Consider the following 19,777-nt stretch of genomic DNA (forward strand, 5'->3'; position numbering starts at 1 on the left):
AGCCTTAGAGATAAGAGCTGCTGCACACCCCAAGATCTATCTCCCAGAATCCATTTCTCACAGAATATGGAGTATCTGAAAGTTTTGTCCATATGAGAAGAGGAAGAAGGGAACAGATGAGTTTTATCTCGCCTTACTGTTAAGTGTGTGATAGAAAAAGCCTTAACAGATTGCAGTGAATTTCTTCTTACTGAAGATGAAAAAATTGTTGAAGGGGCAGGTATTTGAATTGCAGAATACATTTCTACATTAAGGAAAAGCAGTCAGACTCAGTGAGGCCTCTGGGAAATGTGATTGACATTAAAAACAATCCTGTTTTGTGTTATGATATTCCTTTAGTAATGAATCATAGCTTTTTATATGTTTAGATATCTGTTTATTTAAAAATTTCTGAATACAGAAGGAGCTGTAGAAAACATTCTGGGTAGTGGAAAAACAATACCTTGTCTTCTCTTCTCTCATGTTTTCACTTCCAGGATCAGTTTTTCATACTTGTAAAATTCTTCTCTTTTATTAACATGGAACCAGGTGTGAGAAATTTTGTCCAAAGAAGTGAGTTTAAACATGTCCCACAATGACGATGTGGACCATCAAAGTAACATCATGGGCACAGGTCTAGTGGCCTTATGCGGATTTTTAACCTCCCTGCTTGAGCATCCCGTCTCTTTCCATCAGCATTTACACCACATCAAGAAGAAAGACGCTTCTTCTTTATGAAGAAATACAGCTTAATGGTGCTTGTCTCTGCTGCTAGGAGTTTTACTTTATTTTTGCACTTGATAAAACACTGTGCCTGTTTAATATGGAGACTAAGTATGAAATCTTTGTTTTTCTCTTTTTGTTTGTTCTTTTTTTCAGAAGCCAAAACAAAAGGACTGGCATCCTCCTGGAGGATTTATTCTAGGACTCTGGGCATTGATTATCATGGTTTTCTTCAAAACATATGGAATCAAGCACATGAAACACATCTTCTGAATCTGAGCAAGCAAGATGATTGCACAGACTGCTTCTTTGGATTCCCTGGTGTCATTTGAGTTCCCTGTATGTGTATTATGGTTGTACTGAAAAACAGTGTTGCAATCTCACTTCAAATGTTTTTTTGAAGTCATGTCTTCTGCTTCTTTTTCTGAAAAGAGTCTCACAGGTGGTTATAAAATTAGACTTTTTTTTAGTTAGTTTGTTTTAAGTATATTTTAATGCTTTTTTGAGCTTATCTTTCCAGTTAAATTTAAAAAGAAGGGGACTTAAATATCTTAACAGAATTTCTAAGGTTGACTATGAAATGTGAATGGGCAAATTTATTCCCCTATACTTATAAGTAAATCTTAAAAGAGTCATCCTATCACTGAAGAACTAGACAGTTTGCAGAACATTATTTAGGATGTCATTTTATCAATAAAAGCTTAAGCCACTTTGCAGACTTTAGCATGATGTATTGAAACCTTTCTTCAGAAAAACAAAAAGTACAAGAAATAGTCTAGAAAGATATCGATTTTTTTTTTTTTCCTGCTCTGTTAAATACAACCCTAAGAACAGTCCTCTCACCTTTAGGCAATTTTGGATTTAGGTTTCTATGAACTGGTGAAAGTGAAACAAATATACATGATAACCTCACTGAATCTACTTCATAAAATGCTGAAAAGGGTGAAACTACAACTATACCATTAGGTATATGTCCATTAGGAACCCTTTATAGATGTCTTTTCACTCCGTATGATCTGTATGATCCGTATGAGTTGGCCTCTTTCAGGGTTTTCAGTGCACTGGATTTTTGCACAGAGCAAAACTGACTCTAGCATCAGGATGAAAAATGTTGTCAGTTGTACTATTGTATTCTATAATGTCTGAGCACTTGGAAATGAGGTTTATTGTTTAGGTTTTGTATATTCTGTTTTGGCATATTGATTTGTTCTTCTTCAAGGTGTAATGATGAATGCATGCTAAATGCATTTTGTCTGTACAATATAGTAATGCTAGTGAAGAGAACAAATTTCTGCATGTATGGAAACAATGAGGCTGTCAACTAGGTGATGCTCTCGCAGTGTGCTTTTGGGGTCTGTTCCCTATCCTAATCATAATAAAGCTGATACATACATGATCTGAAGTCACTAGGAGTTATCTGTAATTACATTATATCGGAGGCAATAGTGATGTCTTAGCATATGGTATTGAGCATTTTCCTATTGCTCAAAACATACAAATCTCAGTGCTTATACGTTTTTATTGTTTTTTCCTTTTTGTTCTCTTTCAGATTGACTGTGGCATCATAGCCTTGGGTTAGGGTTAGTGACCTTGTCAGAGAGCTATGTGTGTATGATGTGCATGTTTGTTTTGGATAACATTTTTCGCAAGCAGTAAATTAATATGCAAAACCTGATACAAGGGTGACTTCTTAAAATGTGTAAAGTTTTATCTTTCTCAGTTATTTCTAATGCAATAATCAACTAAGATCTGTTTTAGACAGACTAATAGGAATGTAGAGACATTATATAGAAATGTATAGATGCTTTATAGAAATGAATCCTACAGAATTTGTTCTTAGAAGATTTGCTTACATTTAATTTTTTAATCCAGCCTTTGATACTCTTTTTTGTATTTTAACGAGTATTTTTAATCACATACTTTATGTCTAAGTTTTATCACTTACTTAAAAATGGCTAAAGTGAAACAGATTGAGCTTTCTGCCTTACTTCAGTTGCAATTACACTTACTCAGACTCCTCTGACCTTACTCAATTTCTCTCTTTCCCTCTTTCCAGCCAACTTATCCAGGATGCAATAGGTAGAAAGCAACAGAACTCAGCTGAATTTTGCAAGTAGCAGAAGATACCACAGTTACTGTATTTTTAAAAGCTTATCAGCTTGGGGAAAAGGAGGCAATTAGGTTGGTTATTAAAATGCTATTTATGAATAGAAGCACTCAGTAAATATGTCTGTGAAGGTGATTAAATCGAAGCAAGAACAACAATTAGACTGAAATGTACCAAACTATGCTTTGGGCATTTCTAGCATTTTTATAAGCACAAAGCAAGGAGTTGATATAGATAGTTCTCAGAGAAACCATAAAGTTGTCTGTGCTTACATGTATGACAGTATTTTCTATACTACAGTAACTTTTATTCCTTGAGCAGTTATAGCCTGAAAGCAACCTTAGAAATGTCTCAGAATTGTCTGTGAATGTGTTTTGTGCAATTATTTATTTATTTGCTTTAAGCTAGTAAACTTTTTCCCTGACAGCCCTTCAAACACAGTTTGGGATCTGGGCTCTGGGAACAAACCAGGACATTCTTATACACCATGTGTGCTTTTCAGGCCAGAAAATATGCTTGTGCAGTGTAGATGCTTTCTGCGTTGTGCACAGATGATCTTTTTAATGAAATCCAGAAAACAAGCCAGATGGCAGTTCCTTTATTTTTCCTTGCATAGAAAGTTATAGAGCAGAATTAATTTCAGCATTGTGTGGGTCTACATAGAAAGGTCTGTGAACCAAGCACGCCCATGCTTGCAGGATTTTGTACATGCATGTCTGCATCCTGTACTATGTAACTGCATTGACGTGTCTTGCAATGGGTTTTGTAGGCATTGTTTAGAACACTGGAGGCTGATAAAAATGTAAAATAGTGGTTTCGTTTCAGTTTTTCAGCTCTCTTTCAGAATCATGTGTTGAAATGCATTACCATTATTCAACTGGAGAAATGGTAAGTTAACAGTAGGTTTATACTCCTATACACACTCTCATGCCTCTGCACTTCATTTGATTTCTAAATTGTCTTTAAAATGCTGTATACATTTGAGAACAGTTTTGTTTGACCATGCCCAAACATTTACATAAATGCACAACTGTAAGGCATACTTCTGTAACAGACTGAAAAGCAAGATCTCCACAGAAATCAGTGGAGAAGGAAGCCTAAGCAGTGATGAGATGATCAGCATTTGATTCGTCTGTGCCAGCCAAACACTTAATTTTTTTTATCTGAATATTGCCATGAAATGCTGTCTTTCTAGTACAGGCAAAGATCACAGACTCATAAAAAATGTCTTTACAAGAGTATGTCTCTTCTCTAGAGATTGGTCTGGTTTTTGTCCCTTTTCCCTTCCCCCCTCCCCCCCACCTTTCCTTAGAGGCTGGTCTCCATTATTGACTTCAGGAAAGCAAATGTAATCTGGTTCTAATTCTGTTGCTGAGTGTCTGCAAATTGAGTCCATTTCCATCTCTTCTTTCAGCAATCAGGAATTTCTGTTCTCTGGTACCACATCCTGGAAACGCATACTGGAAGTGAATAGATCTCATGGTCTAATGCCCCTTCAAATGGGGATCGGTAGATGTTAAAGCAGGGTTGAGTTGTACGTAATACTAAGCCAGTGATTTGTGAAAGAGCAAAGGCCAGATTCAGCTATGAATTTATCATGCATAGAGAGGATTTGCATAGTGATAAGGACAGGGAAGTATTGTGCATGTATATGGAACAATTTTGGGACAAAGCCTGGGATCATCAGAAGACTCAAGTGTCCCTGTGTATAGATCTTCCAGCTCTGTCTGTCAGAGAGCTCTGTGAGACCTGTTTGACTTTTATTATACTTTCTGGACTAATTCACCTGTGGACTGAGGACAAGCATAAAATATGTCGCCCAGGAGACTAATTAATCCATAAAGTTATGAACTACAGAAAATAATGTATATAATGGAAGTGTCTTGTCCACCGTAACTAGTTCTTTACAATAATGAGCATAATAGATTTTTTTGCATGTTAAAAGGTGTTTTTGTTCTTTAAATAAAAAAGGGGGAGATGCTTTTTGTGGAAGATAACTTCTGCTCTGTGTACTCCACTGTTACCTCTTTATGTCTTGCTTTACGTCTTTCCGTTAATTTTAAAAAATAATGTAGTATATATGGGGAAATGAATCTTAAAAGTGTGGGTGTTTTGTGTGAAAACTTATATATGCTGTGTAATATGTTCTGAAATCAGCATTTCCTAGCACTAATTTAACATGGAAGCTATTTTAAATAAGTTACGTTTTCTCATTAATGAGGATTTCTGCCTTATTTTAATGATTGAACTGATAGTGGTTAAGGTTTTAGTTCAAAGTTTTTGAGAGCATACTTAACGTTCATTTGTACTGTGTCTTCTTCCCCCTCAAGTTTTAGATTGTTGTTGTTGTTCTGTATTTGGTACGTGTATTTGTGCATGTACAGCACACTGAAGCCTTGTCAATACAGCCATGTCTTTTTGTTAATAGGCTTACTAGAGATGTGGATTGTATCAGCAGAAGTTACTTGGTAGCACTGTGTACAGGAGTACATTGAACACGATAAGCTACACCAGAAATGGGCTGTTTTTGTAGAACAACAGCAGTGCTGGCAAAGCTCTAGCAAAGATGCTTTTACTTTTGGTATGATTTTTTTTCACACTGCTCGCTAATTCATAGCTTTGGTGACACAGCTCTGTGGAGACCAGGCAACCAGGCTATTTTGTTTGGGAGATTCATGGCATGTCATACCAGTTCCTATGTCAAAGCTGATTAATTTGAAATAGCACATGTATTTCCTTCCATGCTTGAAAATGGACTTACTGCAATAACGCTGTCATATATTAAATGTTTGACTTGGTCCACTGGTTTTGCATGTAGCAGGCATTTTAAGTTTAGACTCCATGCTTTCTTTACATTTGGTTCTAATGTAATGTTACTTACTTGTCAAATGCTTTATTTACCAATGAAGAGTACCACTAAGTATTACATACTGCTGTTTGTTTTTTGTTAGCTCCTTACTCTCTTTGTGTTTCATATACTGCTTAGTTAGAGATATATATAGCTGTATTAAAAAAAAAATGCTGTAGTGAGAAATGTTCCAGTTTTGTTCAACACAAAGGAACATTGAATGCTAGTAATGTCTTCCAGTGTTGGCATTGTGTGCAGCTTGATTACAGCAAGGATGGAAGGAGGGGAGGTTAGAAATGTTATCTGCTTTCTCTGTTTGTTAAAATACAAACCTAACCTATGCTCTTGCCTTGAAGTCACATCAAATGTTTTCCTTATGAATTTCATTCATTCTGCTATTAATAGACTTGGATCATGCATGTTTGGATTGCAACTAATAGGCTCTAGCTTGATCTGACGGCCAAAGTGAAGTCAGCAAAGTCCTAAAACCTTATACTGTGCTAAATATGCATTATTCCCTTTATCTTCACTATACTTAAGGAAGTATCTGGTGTCCTAAAAGCTATTGATGTTATCTTAATGGTTGTCTGTCTTGGCGGTGTAAAGAAGCTGGCTGATTTAAATATCATTGGGCATTTCCTAAAGGAGATAAATCTGCTCTGAGAAATCAGAAATGATTAAGATGGCTTTCCTTGGCTGTTAAAAAGGGTCCAGTTTTGCTCTCCATCTGAGCTAAGTGCTTTGACGTTGCTTTCAGTAAAATGAAAATGCAGTTACTGTTAGATCTTGCGGCTGCTTGGCACATGCCTTTGGTCTGCATGGGCATATTGTGAGCGTGGCAAGACTGTAACTGCTTCAGTGTACAAATCAATGTTCATTGTATACAGGATTTTTAAAATTATTATTTATCTATTTATTTAGATAGAGTCTAGCCCTTGTGCCCTGGTTTCCACCAAGATAAAGTTAGTTTTTCTCCTAGTAGCTGGTATGGTGCTGTGTTTTGGATTTAGGATGAGAATAACGTTGATAACACACTGATGTTTTAATTGTTGCAGAGCAGTGCTTACACTAAGCTAAGGACTTTTCAGCTTCTCACAGAACCTGCCAGTGAGGAGGCTGGGGGTGCACCAGGAGATGGGAGGGGACAGAACCAGGAGAGCTGACCCAAACTGGCCAAAGGGTTGTCCCATGCCATGCGATGTCATGCAGAGCAATCATATGGGGTTTTGGGGTGGCTGTCCAGGGTGGGAGGGAGACCCATGTATGTCATATATGTCCCATATATGTCATATATTGTGACATCTTCCTCTGGAATTCTGCCTATAAGTTTATGGTGATGGAAAAGCTGATGATGTGTTCTCTAAAACTCTGTTTCCTGTGTTCTGATGGATTCCTTAGGTAATGATCTTCTCTGTTATGCTGTGCTTCCATAGATTTTTTGGAAGTCTTTGAAGAGCGACTTTGCAAAACCAGCTGTGGAGCTCCAAGTGGACTCATCACCTGGATCTTGTTCGCTTTCTTCAGAAAACACCGAAGAGGTGTGAATAGATTTGCAAGGCATGCCTTTTCTTACAAAAACTGCACCGATTTTTAGCCAAGACAAGTCTTTACGACTGCTAATTCTGTTCTGTTGTTACAGCTTTCCATCTATTCGTTTGGAATGTGCTAGGGTTACTTGTCTGTAGTTTCTTGTATTTGTGTTCGTGATTTCTGAAGACACTTTCCAACCAAATTACTCTACAGTAAGTAAGGATACTGTATGTTGATCATCTGTTGAGCAGTTTCTCTGTCTTGCTCTGGTGTTCAAATACAACGTAAGAAAAATTTTCACTTCCACTGGCACTGCAAGAGTGTGCCTTGTTAGAGCTGTGCTCTCTTGCACACAGCTCTGGGAGGGTGCCACAGAAGGGAAGGAGATGCTGGTTTGTGGGCTCTAACTGCACATCACAGTTCTTTGTGATACTGTGTTTGCCATGGAGCCTGTTCAACATTCAGCCATGATAAAAGTCACCATCTTTATTTTCACTGTGATACTGAAAGTACATCCTTACTGTGATGAAATGTTGTTTGAGGTTGCAAGTTTTGTTGTCATTTTCATTGTAGAAAATGCTTTAAAAAGTAGCGGTTATAACAGATATTCAACATGAGCAGTTATTTTAGAGCCATTTTATCAAACATCCTTTGATGCATTTATATTTTTCAGCTTCTGTCCAGAGAAAGCTCACCATCTTAGGCTCTTGTCCTTTCAGATTTCCCCGTTCTTTTTTTTTTTTTTCTCAGGCGACTGTGTTCCAAGAAAATTTTTTTCCTCTCTCCTTATAAAATCTTGTGATATATAAGGTATGCAGGCAGTAAGTAGCTGGAAGCTCAGAACTGATCAGTATTAAGTAATGTACCAGAAGTGGAAAACTCACAGAAGCTGTAAGGTTTCTGCACTTTGTTCTTTTTTGCAGTACATTTTTCTGTTTTACAAATACTTTCACTGTTTAACTGTTTCCATACCCATTATTTTTTATATCCCTAAGGTATGTTTTTAATATAGATAGAAATTGCATCTCCTTGCATCAAATAAATAATTTTCATTATTCAGAGGTGATTTTCAGATTTTTTCAAAGAGTTTTTGTGGTGCATGCAATAGATCTATAGAAAATTGAAAAGAAACTTCTGCAGCACAGTGTTTGCTGTTGAGCCACAACTTTCCACGCTATCAGCTTCAGCCTGACTTTGATCTTCCTGTTTCAGGGGAATATAGTTAGACAGCACAAACCATGCTCCATTGCCCATTTGTTAGATTCCCTTCAACTCATCCCCTCAAACTTACTGGCTCGGTAGTAATCTGCTCCATACAAGTCTTGTATTTGGAATGCTCTTCCATCTATTTTTCTGTTGTGTCCTTGCCTCCTGAGCACTACCTAGATTAAAAATCATTTGACTTCCTAAGAAGTTCGCTTGAGAAGTACCGTAGAACAAGACCCAGGTAAATACATCCTGCAGACTTTTATCAATGTATACTCCTGTTTGCGTGTGTGAATGTATAATACATGAAAATACCATTGTGTGTTCTTTGAAGTCATGGTTCCTGACACAACTGGCTAGAGCCAAGGGTAGTTTGTCAGCAGACCTGAATGTCTTCTAAAAACAGGGTGCTAACGCTGTAGTTCATATGTTCTTAATAAGTTATTTAACGTAGTACGTAGTTATGTGTTATTAAGTTAAGTAACTCCCTTCCTTGGTTTTCTTCTCCAGGAATAGGCAGTATTAACTTGTTGCTCTGAGGTGCTCTAAAACTCTGTATGGAAGGTTTTCTCAGGGGCATTGTGTCTTATATTGTACAGTGATGCTGTTAGCTGGGCATTTTGCAAATGTGTTGTGCCAAAATAACAGAAACCAATGGTGATATTTTTCCATTCTTGCAGAGGTTTTCTTTATCATTCTCAGCTCTCATTTGCACATGGCATGGCTTAAGAGCTATGGTTCTTCAATATGAAAAATAGCTTCTCTGTTGAAGCCTAACATAACAGGACATAAGGTATGCTACAAGTTCAGAGCTGAAGTAACAGATCTTAAAACTGCTGATCTCTGTAAACACTGTTTGAAAATTTTTAATATATAAAATGATGCACAATGAAGCTCATGAATTGATCAAATTATAGTGCGGAGTGTAAAATGACAGCATAAACTAGAGAATCCTGGTTGTACTACTTATCGCTGGCGTGACAAGATTTTACGTTGTAAATCTGTTTGTTTTATAACTAGGCCATAAAACCTTACTTCAGGCTGAAATGTAGCATGATATGATATAGTTGAAAATTTTGCATTTATAGAAAAATACATCAGTGATTTTTAAATTAAAATTGCAGTGTTTTAGAACTATTTTTTTTTTTTTTCACTCATAACTTGCACTTTCCAGACTGGATTTATATTCTCCATAAATCCGTGATCAATCCTATTTAAAACTTTCTGTCTTGGCTTCATCAAATTCTCTTTTCAGTAAATCTTCTATATACAGGTGTGACTTACTCTTAGAAAAGACATCTTCATACTTTTTTGTAATTATGTTGGGGAACATGCTGAATCAGCATAGGAATTTGATAAGAAAAGTGAGTTTTGAGTTTGTTTTTTAAAAGACTGAAAATGTTTAACGGTATCAGCAACACATAATTATTAACAAAACTGAAGCAGGAATATTTATGATCATTAGTTTCACTCTGTTAGAGGTTAGGAGATCTAATCTCAGTTTATCCCATGTTTCTTCAGAGTTTTAATATTTCACCTGATCTATTTTGTACTGACCAGTCTTTCAGACAGGAAACATCCATGTGGAGCAAAACATATTTCTGAAAGCATACATGGTCCTGCTGAATACTGTAAGTAGATCACAGTAATCTATTTTAAAATGATCTGTATTTAAAAATAACATGACTAGCTTAAAACATCTAGCATACATATCCTGCAGCCCTTCTCAACTGATGTAAAAACTAACAGCTCTACTTTATAATGACAAGATCCTTTTATTATTATATAATAAAATAAGAAAAGGATGGTGGCATCAGAGCACCTACCGTGATCTGTACCATCTCTTGCAGTCATATGAGAAATAATCTGTAAATCAATTTGACAGAGTTCCTCAATTTGAGTAATGCATGTTGGCTACATGCCCCAGTACATATGCTGAAAGGGATGTGCAAATTACCATTAGTTCAAAAGACAATTCTGTAGAATTTTTGTGAAATGAAGTGGAAGAAATAAAACACAATCAATGAAATAAGAATAGTTAAACATCAGCTGGCAAGAGATGGTTTACAAGTAATTGTCAGTAGTAGAGCTTTGCATTCACTCTGTGTGCTGAATTATGTTTCTTTTGATGAACTTCACACCACAAGAGGAGCTTAAAGGCAAAATAGGTTATGGTTTCTTACTCTGACAGAGGGGAGCACAGCAACAAGGAGAACAGCTCGCTGAGTATTGCACAGTATTACAGAGATAAACAAGGCATTTTACTGCACATTGTCACTAGAGAACCAAGGCATCTGCTGGGCAACTGTAACTATTGCTATGAAGTGTTGGAAAGAGGAAGTCATAATGGGTCATAAGTGAGTTTGACACTGAGTTTGGTCCTGGTTCCATGTACTGCTGCTGAGATTCCATGTACTGCTGCTGAGGTTGAGCTTGTTGGGCTTAGATGCTTCAACGTAACATCTTTGTTTTAGCTTTATTTTTCTAATGAGTAGCACCTTTTGTCACGTAAGTTATATTGTTTCATGCAGTAACTTCTTCAAAATAATCAATAGGAGTAATTACAGATTCAATATTTGTGAGGCAAAAGGAAAAATAATAGTGTAACTGAAATGTTCTTTATTCATAAGCCGAGTATAACCCAGTAAGACACAGTGTGAGGTTCCATATACAGAGCTAGCGTTGCCCACGCCCTTGCATTTGCCAGGCTTTAGTACTTCACAAAGAAATGCCAAGTGTGACTTGGCTGTTCGCAGGGGAACCATTTCATATGCGTGGAAATCCTTCCACATCCCACCTCAGTGTGATCCAGGATCTCTGAGATCAGTGATGGTCTTGGAACAGTGGAAGGCATAGACCATACAGGTGTAACATTACCATCTTTTTGGCTAGTATGGCTGATACTGTACTACCTGTTGGTGTAGCTTCATGATTTCAGAAGTTTGATCATGTTGTTGCAAGCCGTTGTTGCAAACTGTTGCTGCCTGGTTTTGTAGCTTGTTACCTCAGGAAGGCTGCTCCTTCAGCCTCTTACAGGACGACAACAGGCAAAACAAAACACAACCCCTCCAGCCTTAGTTGGTCTTCACTGAGAACACACTGCTATAAACAGTCATTTTTTGATGAACTTTGCCCTTCTCCCCCCACCTCTAATTAAAAACCAGCAGCTTAATAGCACAGCAGAAAATTCATATTAATATCAAACAGAATTTTCACTACCATTTTCATATTAACATGAGATGCCAGAATGTAAAGTTAGCAAGATCTGCACATGGGACCATTCTTGCTGTTAAAGGCTTTAGGCTGGAATGGAGCCCAAAATTTTTAAAAGAAATGCAACATTTCCAGATCAAATATTAATTACATGCTATATAGAATCATATTTTTCAAACAAATCCTATAAATAAAAAGCTAGGCCTTTCAAACCATCAGCAATATTAATTCTGGATTTGAAAGATTATGAAAGATCAACAACCACAGAACTGTGAATTAGAAAAATACTGGCCTAGGTTGCATAAAAACCGCCATTAAATAAATACTGTAAGTTTTCACTATGAAAATTCAGTGGTGTTGTACTTTAAAAAATCATAATGAATTAACCATCCCATTAATGATACTCAAATTGCTTTTCACAAATCACATACACACACAGGAAGTCAGATGGCCAAAAAAGGCTATATACTGGATTAATACACAGTTCAATGGAAAACACTCGATATACTCCTTCATAACTTCCTGACTGTTGTTGCAGTTATCAACTGCAAGTCCTGTTACCCTTCTCCTCTAGGTTGCCTTGCTGTCCCAGAAGGTCCAACACCCTGACGGCTGATGCAGGAGGTGATTGTGATTGCGGTCTTGTGCGCTCATCCCTCAGACCACTGGTTTAATCTCGGGGTGATTTACAGTAAGTGGTTCTGGTTTCCAGTCTGGTTGGAAAAAGTGAATATTGAATGTCCGTGCCCAGTTCTCAAACACTCGTTTCTCTGTGATGAAACGATGATGACTGCCCTTTCGTCCCCGCTCATGTGAAATGTACATTGTGCATTCATCGGGTCCCAAAGGTTCATAATAATGATAAGGTACTGAAAGATGATTAGGATCCCTGTGGGAGAAAGAAAATAGATGGAAGCCTCAGATGTTCGTCTTTACTGATTGAGAAGATATTATCTTTAATAAGCTGATGGGCTCAAATCCACTTTTACTCCCAGCTAAACCGTATTTCTAGGTATCTGCATTTTTCTTGAATATTTAATATATCAGAATGTGGCAAAAGCTTTTCCTTTGCTCCTTCTTTTAATCTCTTCCTCACAGTTAAACAAAAGACAGCAGTAGCTCAGAAACAAGGGAGAGTGCTGCAAGGCTGTGTTACTACTCTGAAATTTGAAGCAAACTGCTTAAGAGATTTATATCTCGATAGTAATTTGTAAAAAGCTTCGCAGAGGTATTCACTGAAATGGGGGAAGAAAGGGAAGGGAAAGATAGAGGGGAGGTGGTTATCTGTGTCACTGCAGTTCAGTTGAACACTTGCAGCATGGTGCACCAGGATGTGAGTGCACACCTTCAATGAGCACATCTGCATGCCAGGTCACTGATACAGCCCACTGCTGTTGGCTTTACAATCAAACATCTAACACACAGGTGAGTTATTTTGGATTTTATAATAGAAGCTTTCACGTATCTAAGCTATAAACAGAAGTCATTCACCCACAGTACCCTTCTGCCCTTGTGAGCCCATCAGTGTTAACCAGCAGGAGATCCTGTACTCATGTAGTGACATGGAGGATATGCTGAAGACGCATTAGAAAGGTAGAATAAAAATCATTTCAACAGTTTTAACATCAATGTTTTGGTGCTGCACTCTGTAGAAGACACATGTATTATGTTTATAATGTAATAAGCCACAATGGTTCATTCTTTTTGTCTTACTCTCTACATTAAACGATACCCATTATGTTTTGTTTTGTTTTTTCACTATGAGCACAGGCTGACAAGACCTCATCCAACTGTCTGTCATTTACTCAAAGAGAGATAATTGTCCCTGACAGAATAACCCAGTTGTACCTATCTCCGCTGTTACTACCAAGAAACTATTTTGTAGTGGCAGAAAAAAAGTTGATCAAAATACTGCCATTTAGTAAAGCCTTGGAACTGCTCTATATTAAAACCTGAGCTGAGTAAGAACCACTGTACAGAGCAAAAATTCAGAACTGTCATGCAGATTCAGGGCTGTCAGCTCTAATACTGAGTTGATTATTTTCATTTTGAAGAGCTAATATTTAAGCTCAATTTCAATTGAAAGCATCCACAATCTGTCAGCATTATGTCTTGGTCATTATTTTTACTGTGTAATTCTGTCACCTACGCAGTTCTCTAATTCTTCTTATTTTACCATTATCCATATTGTATATGCAGTGGTAATGTATGATATTACTGCTGTTTTCCATTTGTACTGTAGATTAATGTTTTAATTCAATCAATCTAGCTTCCTACTAACACAACAGGGTGATCAATCTTACAACAACAGAATAACAATAAAATTACATTTTTAGAATAAGATGGATTTTAAATTTTCCGTATATATTCTCACTGGAATACATAAGAGAGTGAAAAATCTTTTAATACCTCACCTACAGAATGTGTATCTTTAATGTAAAAAAAAATACACTTTAATATATATCTAATACATTCTTTTTAGCTTTCACTATTAGATTTCAATCTTCAATTACATTTTCTTATAGTTTTTTTATATATTGGAGCTTTTATTATAATTTCTTAAATTAATCATTTGCTTACTGTAAAGCTAACAAGATACATTTGGATGTGATTTATGCTTTCTTAAGAACTACTGAACAAACCAACATCTGCCTCACATTTAGACTGTTCTTTTCCACACTGTAGCTGGATTTTACTCTTGTGTTCTCAAGGGTAAACCTGTATTGCTTGGTGGAAATTTACAGCTTTAAAGTTAGGATTAGTAAAGTTGAAATCTTATTTCCAACTGACTTTGAATAAATGCAGTCACAGTGGAAAAAAGTTAACTGCTAAGGCCCCAGTACTGCACAGAGAGCCTGTTAAGGCTGTTGGCCTGATGCCTCTTCACAGATTTGGTTAGCGTTCACCCCTTGTGTTTTTTTTTTTTTTTCCCAGGCCTCAGCTGGGTTTGCAGAACTTTGTGAGAACTTTGGACTCAGATTTGCCTCAGAGGATCTAGAGGAATGCTGCTCATGGTTTTTCTTCCGCAGGTACAGGGGGTGGGTCTGTCAGAAGGAAAGAGGAAAGAGGCCTGATAGTGGTCCTCTCTCTTCTCCCTGACTCTGATGATGTAGTATTTACCTAAGGTTACGCTTTTCCTATTGCCTCTTTGAAGCAACAATTTGAAGCCTGTACCTTAGAGTAAGTTCTTTCTTATCAATATTCTACCAGTGGATTTCGTTAGCAAAGGATTTCTCTTTTGAAGACAGGGATTCCATGTTACATTAAGACTCGGAAGTTAAAACCAGAGTATCCCAAGTGGATACTCCAAGTATCTCTTAGCTTTGTGCAGTGTGCACTGAGACGCACCTGCTGTATGGTTCAGGCACCCTGTGGGGTTCAGCTACTGCCTGATGGGTGCTGTCAGGAGGTGTGTGCAGGCTCGCAGGCTGAACTGGAGGCAAATTCTAATACAGAGCCCAAAATGCCGATGGTTTTAGGCAGCTCCAGGATTACTCTGCAGCAGAATGAGGTTTTTGAGGCTAAAAGTCCAAATCTGTTTGGCTTTAGGAACACTGAAAGGCAGTTAGGTACTTAGCACTTTTTGTCTGAAGTTTTTTCCCCGTTGTGGGAGTTCTGTATTCCCCCAGATTTCATGCTAGTAAGGTCTGGATTTGAATGCTGGCTTGGGTAACTATACCATAGCCGAAATTAACTGTACTGTGTTATCTTCTAACTCTGCAATTAGCTTGTGTCACCAGCGAATGAAATGCATGAGTAATTTCTATACGGAAATTGCTTGCCACCTCATTTATTAACATTAAAACAGATGCTGTTTTATCACTGACTGATACTGGACATTAATCAGTATTTTGTCAGACTTCACATGCATATTAATATCACAGCTGGGAGGAATATAGGGAAGATCCTTTGTAAAATATACTCTACTTCCTGCCTAATAGCCTGCCAGCACAGCAACAGCGTAAGTGCTTGTACCCAATGTCAGTCATCTACTGTTTGCCACTTCAGTGCACATTTTCCCACAGATGGTATCCACCCACAGTGAAAGCTGAAAATACAGCAGTGTTTGCCTCAGAAGAAACAAGACAGAAAAGCATGGCCATCCCATTCCACGTTCTGGTCAGCCTCTCCCTTTACAAACAGGGTAATCAACCCACTAAAGTTATATGAACTTAACTTGCAGTGTCAAGAAATTAATAGTTTCAAAGGTGAGTAAAACGTAGTTAACATGTTGAGTGATGGGCAGCATGCTGTGCCAATACTATGAAGGTTTCTGGATAATGTTTTGCCTTTTATTCCTAGGATCCCATTTCCTTGACATGTATTCTAGCCCAGTTTTCCAAACCATTTATGTATTTTGTTATTAAGTTATTAAGGTAATAAGGTGAAATGTGTGTATAACAACTAAAAGGCATGGCTACCTCCCATACAGTTTATACAATCCTATGAGCATCGAGCCCTCCATAAGCCCCAGCAAATCTAACTAGCAGCAACTGCTTCTTTGCACTTGATTTAAAGCAGTTGAAAATGGAGAGAGGGAGGTAAGAAAACACTAGATTTAAAAGCTGTACCCAAAGGAATAAATTAAAGGACTTCAAATGCCAATTTTCAGGCAAATTATCGCAGATGGGAAATGGCCTGGCAGTCAAGTGAGGATTCTTCATAGGAAAATGATCTGGTTCCATAATTGGAAGAAAAAATACTCCTATCAGTTAAAATAAGGCTCAGAATTAAGCTTTAAGTTTCTGTGAGTTCCAGAAGGCCCATGAAGGCAGGGAGCTAAGAGAGGGGAGGTTAAAGAGGGTTCTTCAACACCTTGAATTTTCCTTGTGTGTGAAAACCCAGAGATACCTGCAAGGACCCAACCTGCTGCAGCTAATTCAACAGACAAGGGCTGGCATTATTACAAACTCATTAAGATTTGTCTGTGTCCTTCCCACAGATGCTGCTGAGCAGCCACAAAGAAAAGCAGCAGCACTGCAGTTCCTTCAGGAATTGCGGTGCTATCTGAGCTCCACAATCTGGCTGCTGATGGAGGGAGAGTGGCAAGAGGAAACCTCGATGTCCCAGTCAGGGGTGAGTCCTTCCATGTGCGTACAGCAGATTGCTGTAGGCTGCTCAGGGAGGAAAACATTTTCTACCTAGGGTACTATTTTTACTCCAGTAAAGGCCAGGAGTGGGTTCCTGGGCACTGGAAGAAATACAGCAAGATGACTGGTTTGGTGACAGAAGAGTGAGAGGTGCACACTCTCCAAAATGTTTGTAATGCTCATGCAAACACAGGCTTTCATCTTATTCTAGACTGTGCAAGACAGACGTATGGAACAGCATGAGAGCGGTATCAAAGCCATTAACCCTTAGAGCAGTGTAAATCTGTAGCCAAGTAAAGGGATTCAATATTGCATAGAGCTTTGCTGTGTGGTACTAGGAATTTATAAAAATCAGGTCACCAATTCCAGTTCAACTATAAAATCAATGTCCAGTGAAAGTAAATAGAAATGAATCTAAAACACGTTGTTGCAATTAATAGTGACAAATCTTTTTAGTCTCTAGTGCAGGCTGCTTCGCTAGACTATTTTTCCTGCATGGGTGGAAAGCAATTTGGTTAATGATCTTAAGCTAATAATTTGTAGCAGAATCAACAGTATGATATTCATGATACCTTTGAGGTGTCCTTCACGTTACGGATGTGATACTAATTTAATTCAACAATAGTGATCACCCACACTCATTACTTACTCCAGAGATTAAAACTTAAAAAATAATGGATATCTGCTGGAGTTGTAAATTTGGTGATACTAAATTTGAGTAGAAACTAGAATACTGATAAATATATTTTAAATCTTAATGGTTCTTCAGCTGCACAGCAAGTAAGATATATTTCAACCTATACCATTTCATACATCTATGAGAGAGGGAGGGTGATTTTTGTTACTTTTTTTTTTTTGACATGGTAGATTTGTGTTTTGTCTGAATGCAAAGCAGGGAAATCTGGCTTAAAGTACAGCTGTTTGCAGACTCTTTCTTTATGCTATTTTGGTTTGTTGTCTTATTTCTTTGAAAGGAAGCACTGTTTAATCAGCAGCTGAAGAGCAAACTAAGTTTAACTTAATTTATAGCAACAGGTTCATTTCACAAATCTTCATGGATAGCATCTTCTAGGCATGCAAACTACAAATTTCCTCTTCATTGTCTGGGGAATAAACCACTTAAGTAAGCACATTTTATATTATTTTGATTAAGAAATGACCTTTTAGTATTTTTATGACCAAGTGAGCCTTTAGATTATGATTTGTTATCCAGGCTATAAGCATTATTACATTTATTGACAACAGAATTGATTGCAGCACTTACTGTGTTATAATTTAATATTACATCCATTTGATTTCAGTGTGTCAATTCCGTGAAAGCCTTTCATATGGTCTCAGTTACAATTTTAGCCTCTCTCGAAGAGATGATTTTGTTTGTTTATTTTTGAAACCAAGCATATGCACCTAAACTAATCTGATTTTGACAACTAAGGAAGCTGGCCTGAAAAGTAAGCAATTCAATGTAAAGCAATGCTCACTCCTAACTTCTGCAATTTTTGATCGTTTATTTAACAATTACTTCCACGTGCCACTGGAACACAGCCACTTCTGCAGTAAGACAGACCAACCACTTACAGTGATGCCAGGGACATAGCCATTTCAGAACAGAAACTGAAGAAGTGTGTCTTGGCGAAATGAAATGACAGGGGAACTGAAACGCTGTGCTATGGAAGGTATTTATGTTGCCTGGATTATCTGATCTAGTTTGTTACTTTCCTTGGAGAATTCATGATGAAACCTGGCAGTACATCACAGCATTTATCATCTGTATTTTGTTATAATTTGTAGAAATTCTCACAAAGGGGAATTTAGTGTTGACATCTTATACTATAATTTCTTCAGGGATTTCGACTATTTTGTGCCCAGGATAAATGCAGATATTTGAATGATCCTTTTTAGTGCTCAAAAGAAAGGCAAAGCAGTACTATTCTTTGTGATAGATGAGCTAACCTGTCACTGCAGCAGTTCTCTCTCCTTGCCCCTGAAAGGCATCTTGAATTAGTCAGTGAAACAAACTTCACTGAGATCATTACATTTGCAACGAAATTCAGGCAAGTACCTCTCAGTGAGAGGGGCTTTGTGAGCAGGGAATGAAACATTGCACTGCTGCCACGTTCCAGACTGTGGCTACCAGCTCCGTGCATTGCTGGATCAATCACCTGGCAGCACAGGTGGCCTCAGGCCTAGGGGTGGGCACACAACCACATTTTTCAGAAGGCCAGAGTGCTAGGCCCAGATATGGACAGATGATACTTAATTCAGTGTAAAGACTGTTGATGTAAAACATCTGTATGAGTTCATACCAGGTTAGTACTTTGCATCATGTAACTGGGGAGGGGAGGTCTGCTTCCCTACCTCTGTGACCCCTAGTAGGAAACCCTAACTGGTACCTCAGGGCTGGGGCATGATGTAGCTGGAAAATCTGCACAAGCTGTTTTTTTTGTTTGTTTGTTTAGATTTTGGTTGGTCAGTTGTTTTTGGTGGGGATTATTTGGGAAAGCAATTAACTGGAAGACTGGGATTTACATGACATAGGTACAATGAGCTTAACTTTAGTTGTATAGAAAGTTAATTTAGAAACTAGTCACTGTAATAACTCCATTTCTCTATTAATTCTGGCAGGAACCTTTAAAAACAAGTTAAAAGTAATATTTTCCAGTACTCCTTTTTTCAGATTAATTTCATGCCAATTATTGCATTACTTTTAGCTGATAAATATTCAGAGACTAAAAGAAACCAACAAGATGGATTTATTCTCCCACACTACAAACAAATTTTTAAAATATTTTATATAACATAATTAAATGCTGTTTGTTGCTTTCAGAATCAGATCTTGGGACATGTTAATTAATTGCTTTAAGAGGACGGAAAACATGTTTCAGAGAAAAAAATTAAAGACTCAGATACTTATCTGTAATGTTCAACCTTGTTGACTAATAATGGTTCCAAAATAAATCCTACCTGCAGAAATCCGGTGGCACCATGCCATAAACATTTATCCTGTCACAGAGCTCTAATGCGATAGTCATTGTGAACCAGCCCGTGCTAAGCCAAGTGTTGGATATCTTCCTGAAAGCAAAA

The 19,777-nt window shown here is 37.5% G+C and overlaps 2 protein-coding genes across 4 annotated transcripts in view; one reads left to right on the forward strand and one right to left on the reverse strand.

Moving 5' to 3' along the window:
* PIGK (phosphatidylinositol glycan anchor biosynthesis class K) overlaps positions 1-2,098 on the forward strand; it is a 73,976-nt gene extending 71,878 nt beyond the window's left edge. For both annotated transcript variants that reach the window (XM_027463075.3, XM_038182903.2), the window contains one exon: positions 859-2,098. In XM_027463075.3, the coding sequence (XP_027318876.2) occupies positions 859-975 (117 nt within the window). In that variant the 3' untranslated portion in view covers positions 976-2,098. The remainder of the gene's footprint in view (positions 1-858) is intronic.
* An 8,899-nt stretch (positions 2,099-10,997) lies between these two features.
* Positions 10,998-19,777, reverse strand: part of ST6GALNAC5 (ST6 N-acetylgalactosaminide alpha-2,6-sialyltransferase 5) — a 74,168-nt gene continuing 65,388 nt past the window's right edge. Inside the window, exons 4-5 of one of the 2 annotated variants that reach the window (XM_027463077.3) lie at positions 19,658-19,765; positions 10,998-12,495 (exon numbers count right to left, since the gene is read on the reverse strand). In XM_027463077.3, coding sequence (XP_027318878.1) covers positions 12,264-12,495; positions 19,658-19,765 — 340 coding nt within the window. In that variant the 3' untranslated portion in view covers positions 10,998-12,263. The remainder of the gene's footprint in view (positions 12,496-19,657; positions 19,766-19,777) is intronic. The other variant, XM_072041709.1, reaches the window with a different exon arrangement.

This window comes from Anas platyrhynchos, chromosome 8 (assembly GCF_047663525.1).
Source record: "Anas platyrhynchos isolate ZD024472 breed Pekin duck chromosome 8, IASCAAS_PekinDuck_T2T, whole genome shotgun sequence".
Lineage (NCBI taxonomy): Eukaryota > Metazoa > Chordata > Aves > Anseriformes > Anatidae > Anas > Anas platyrhynchos.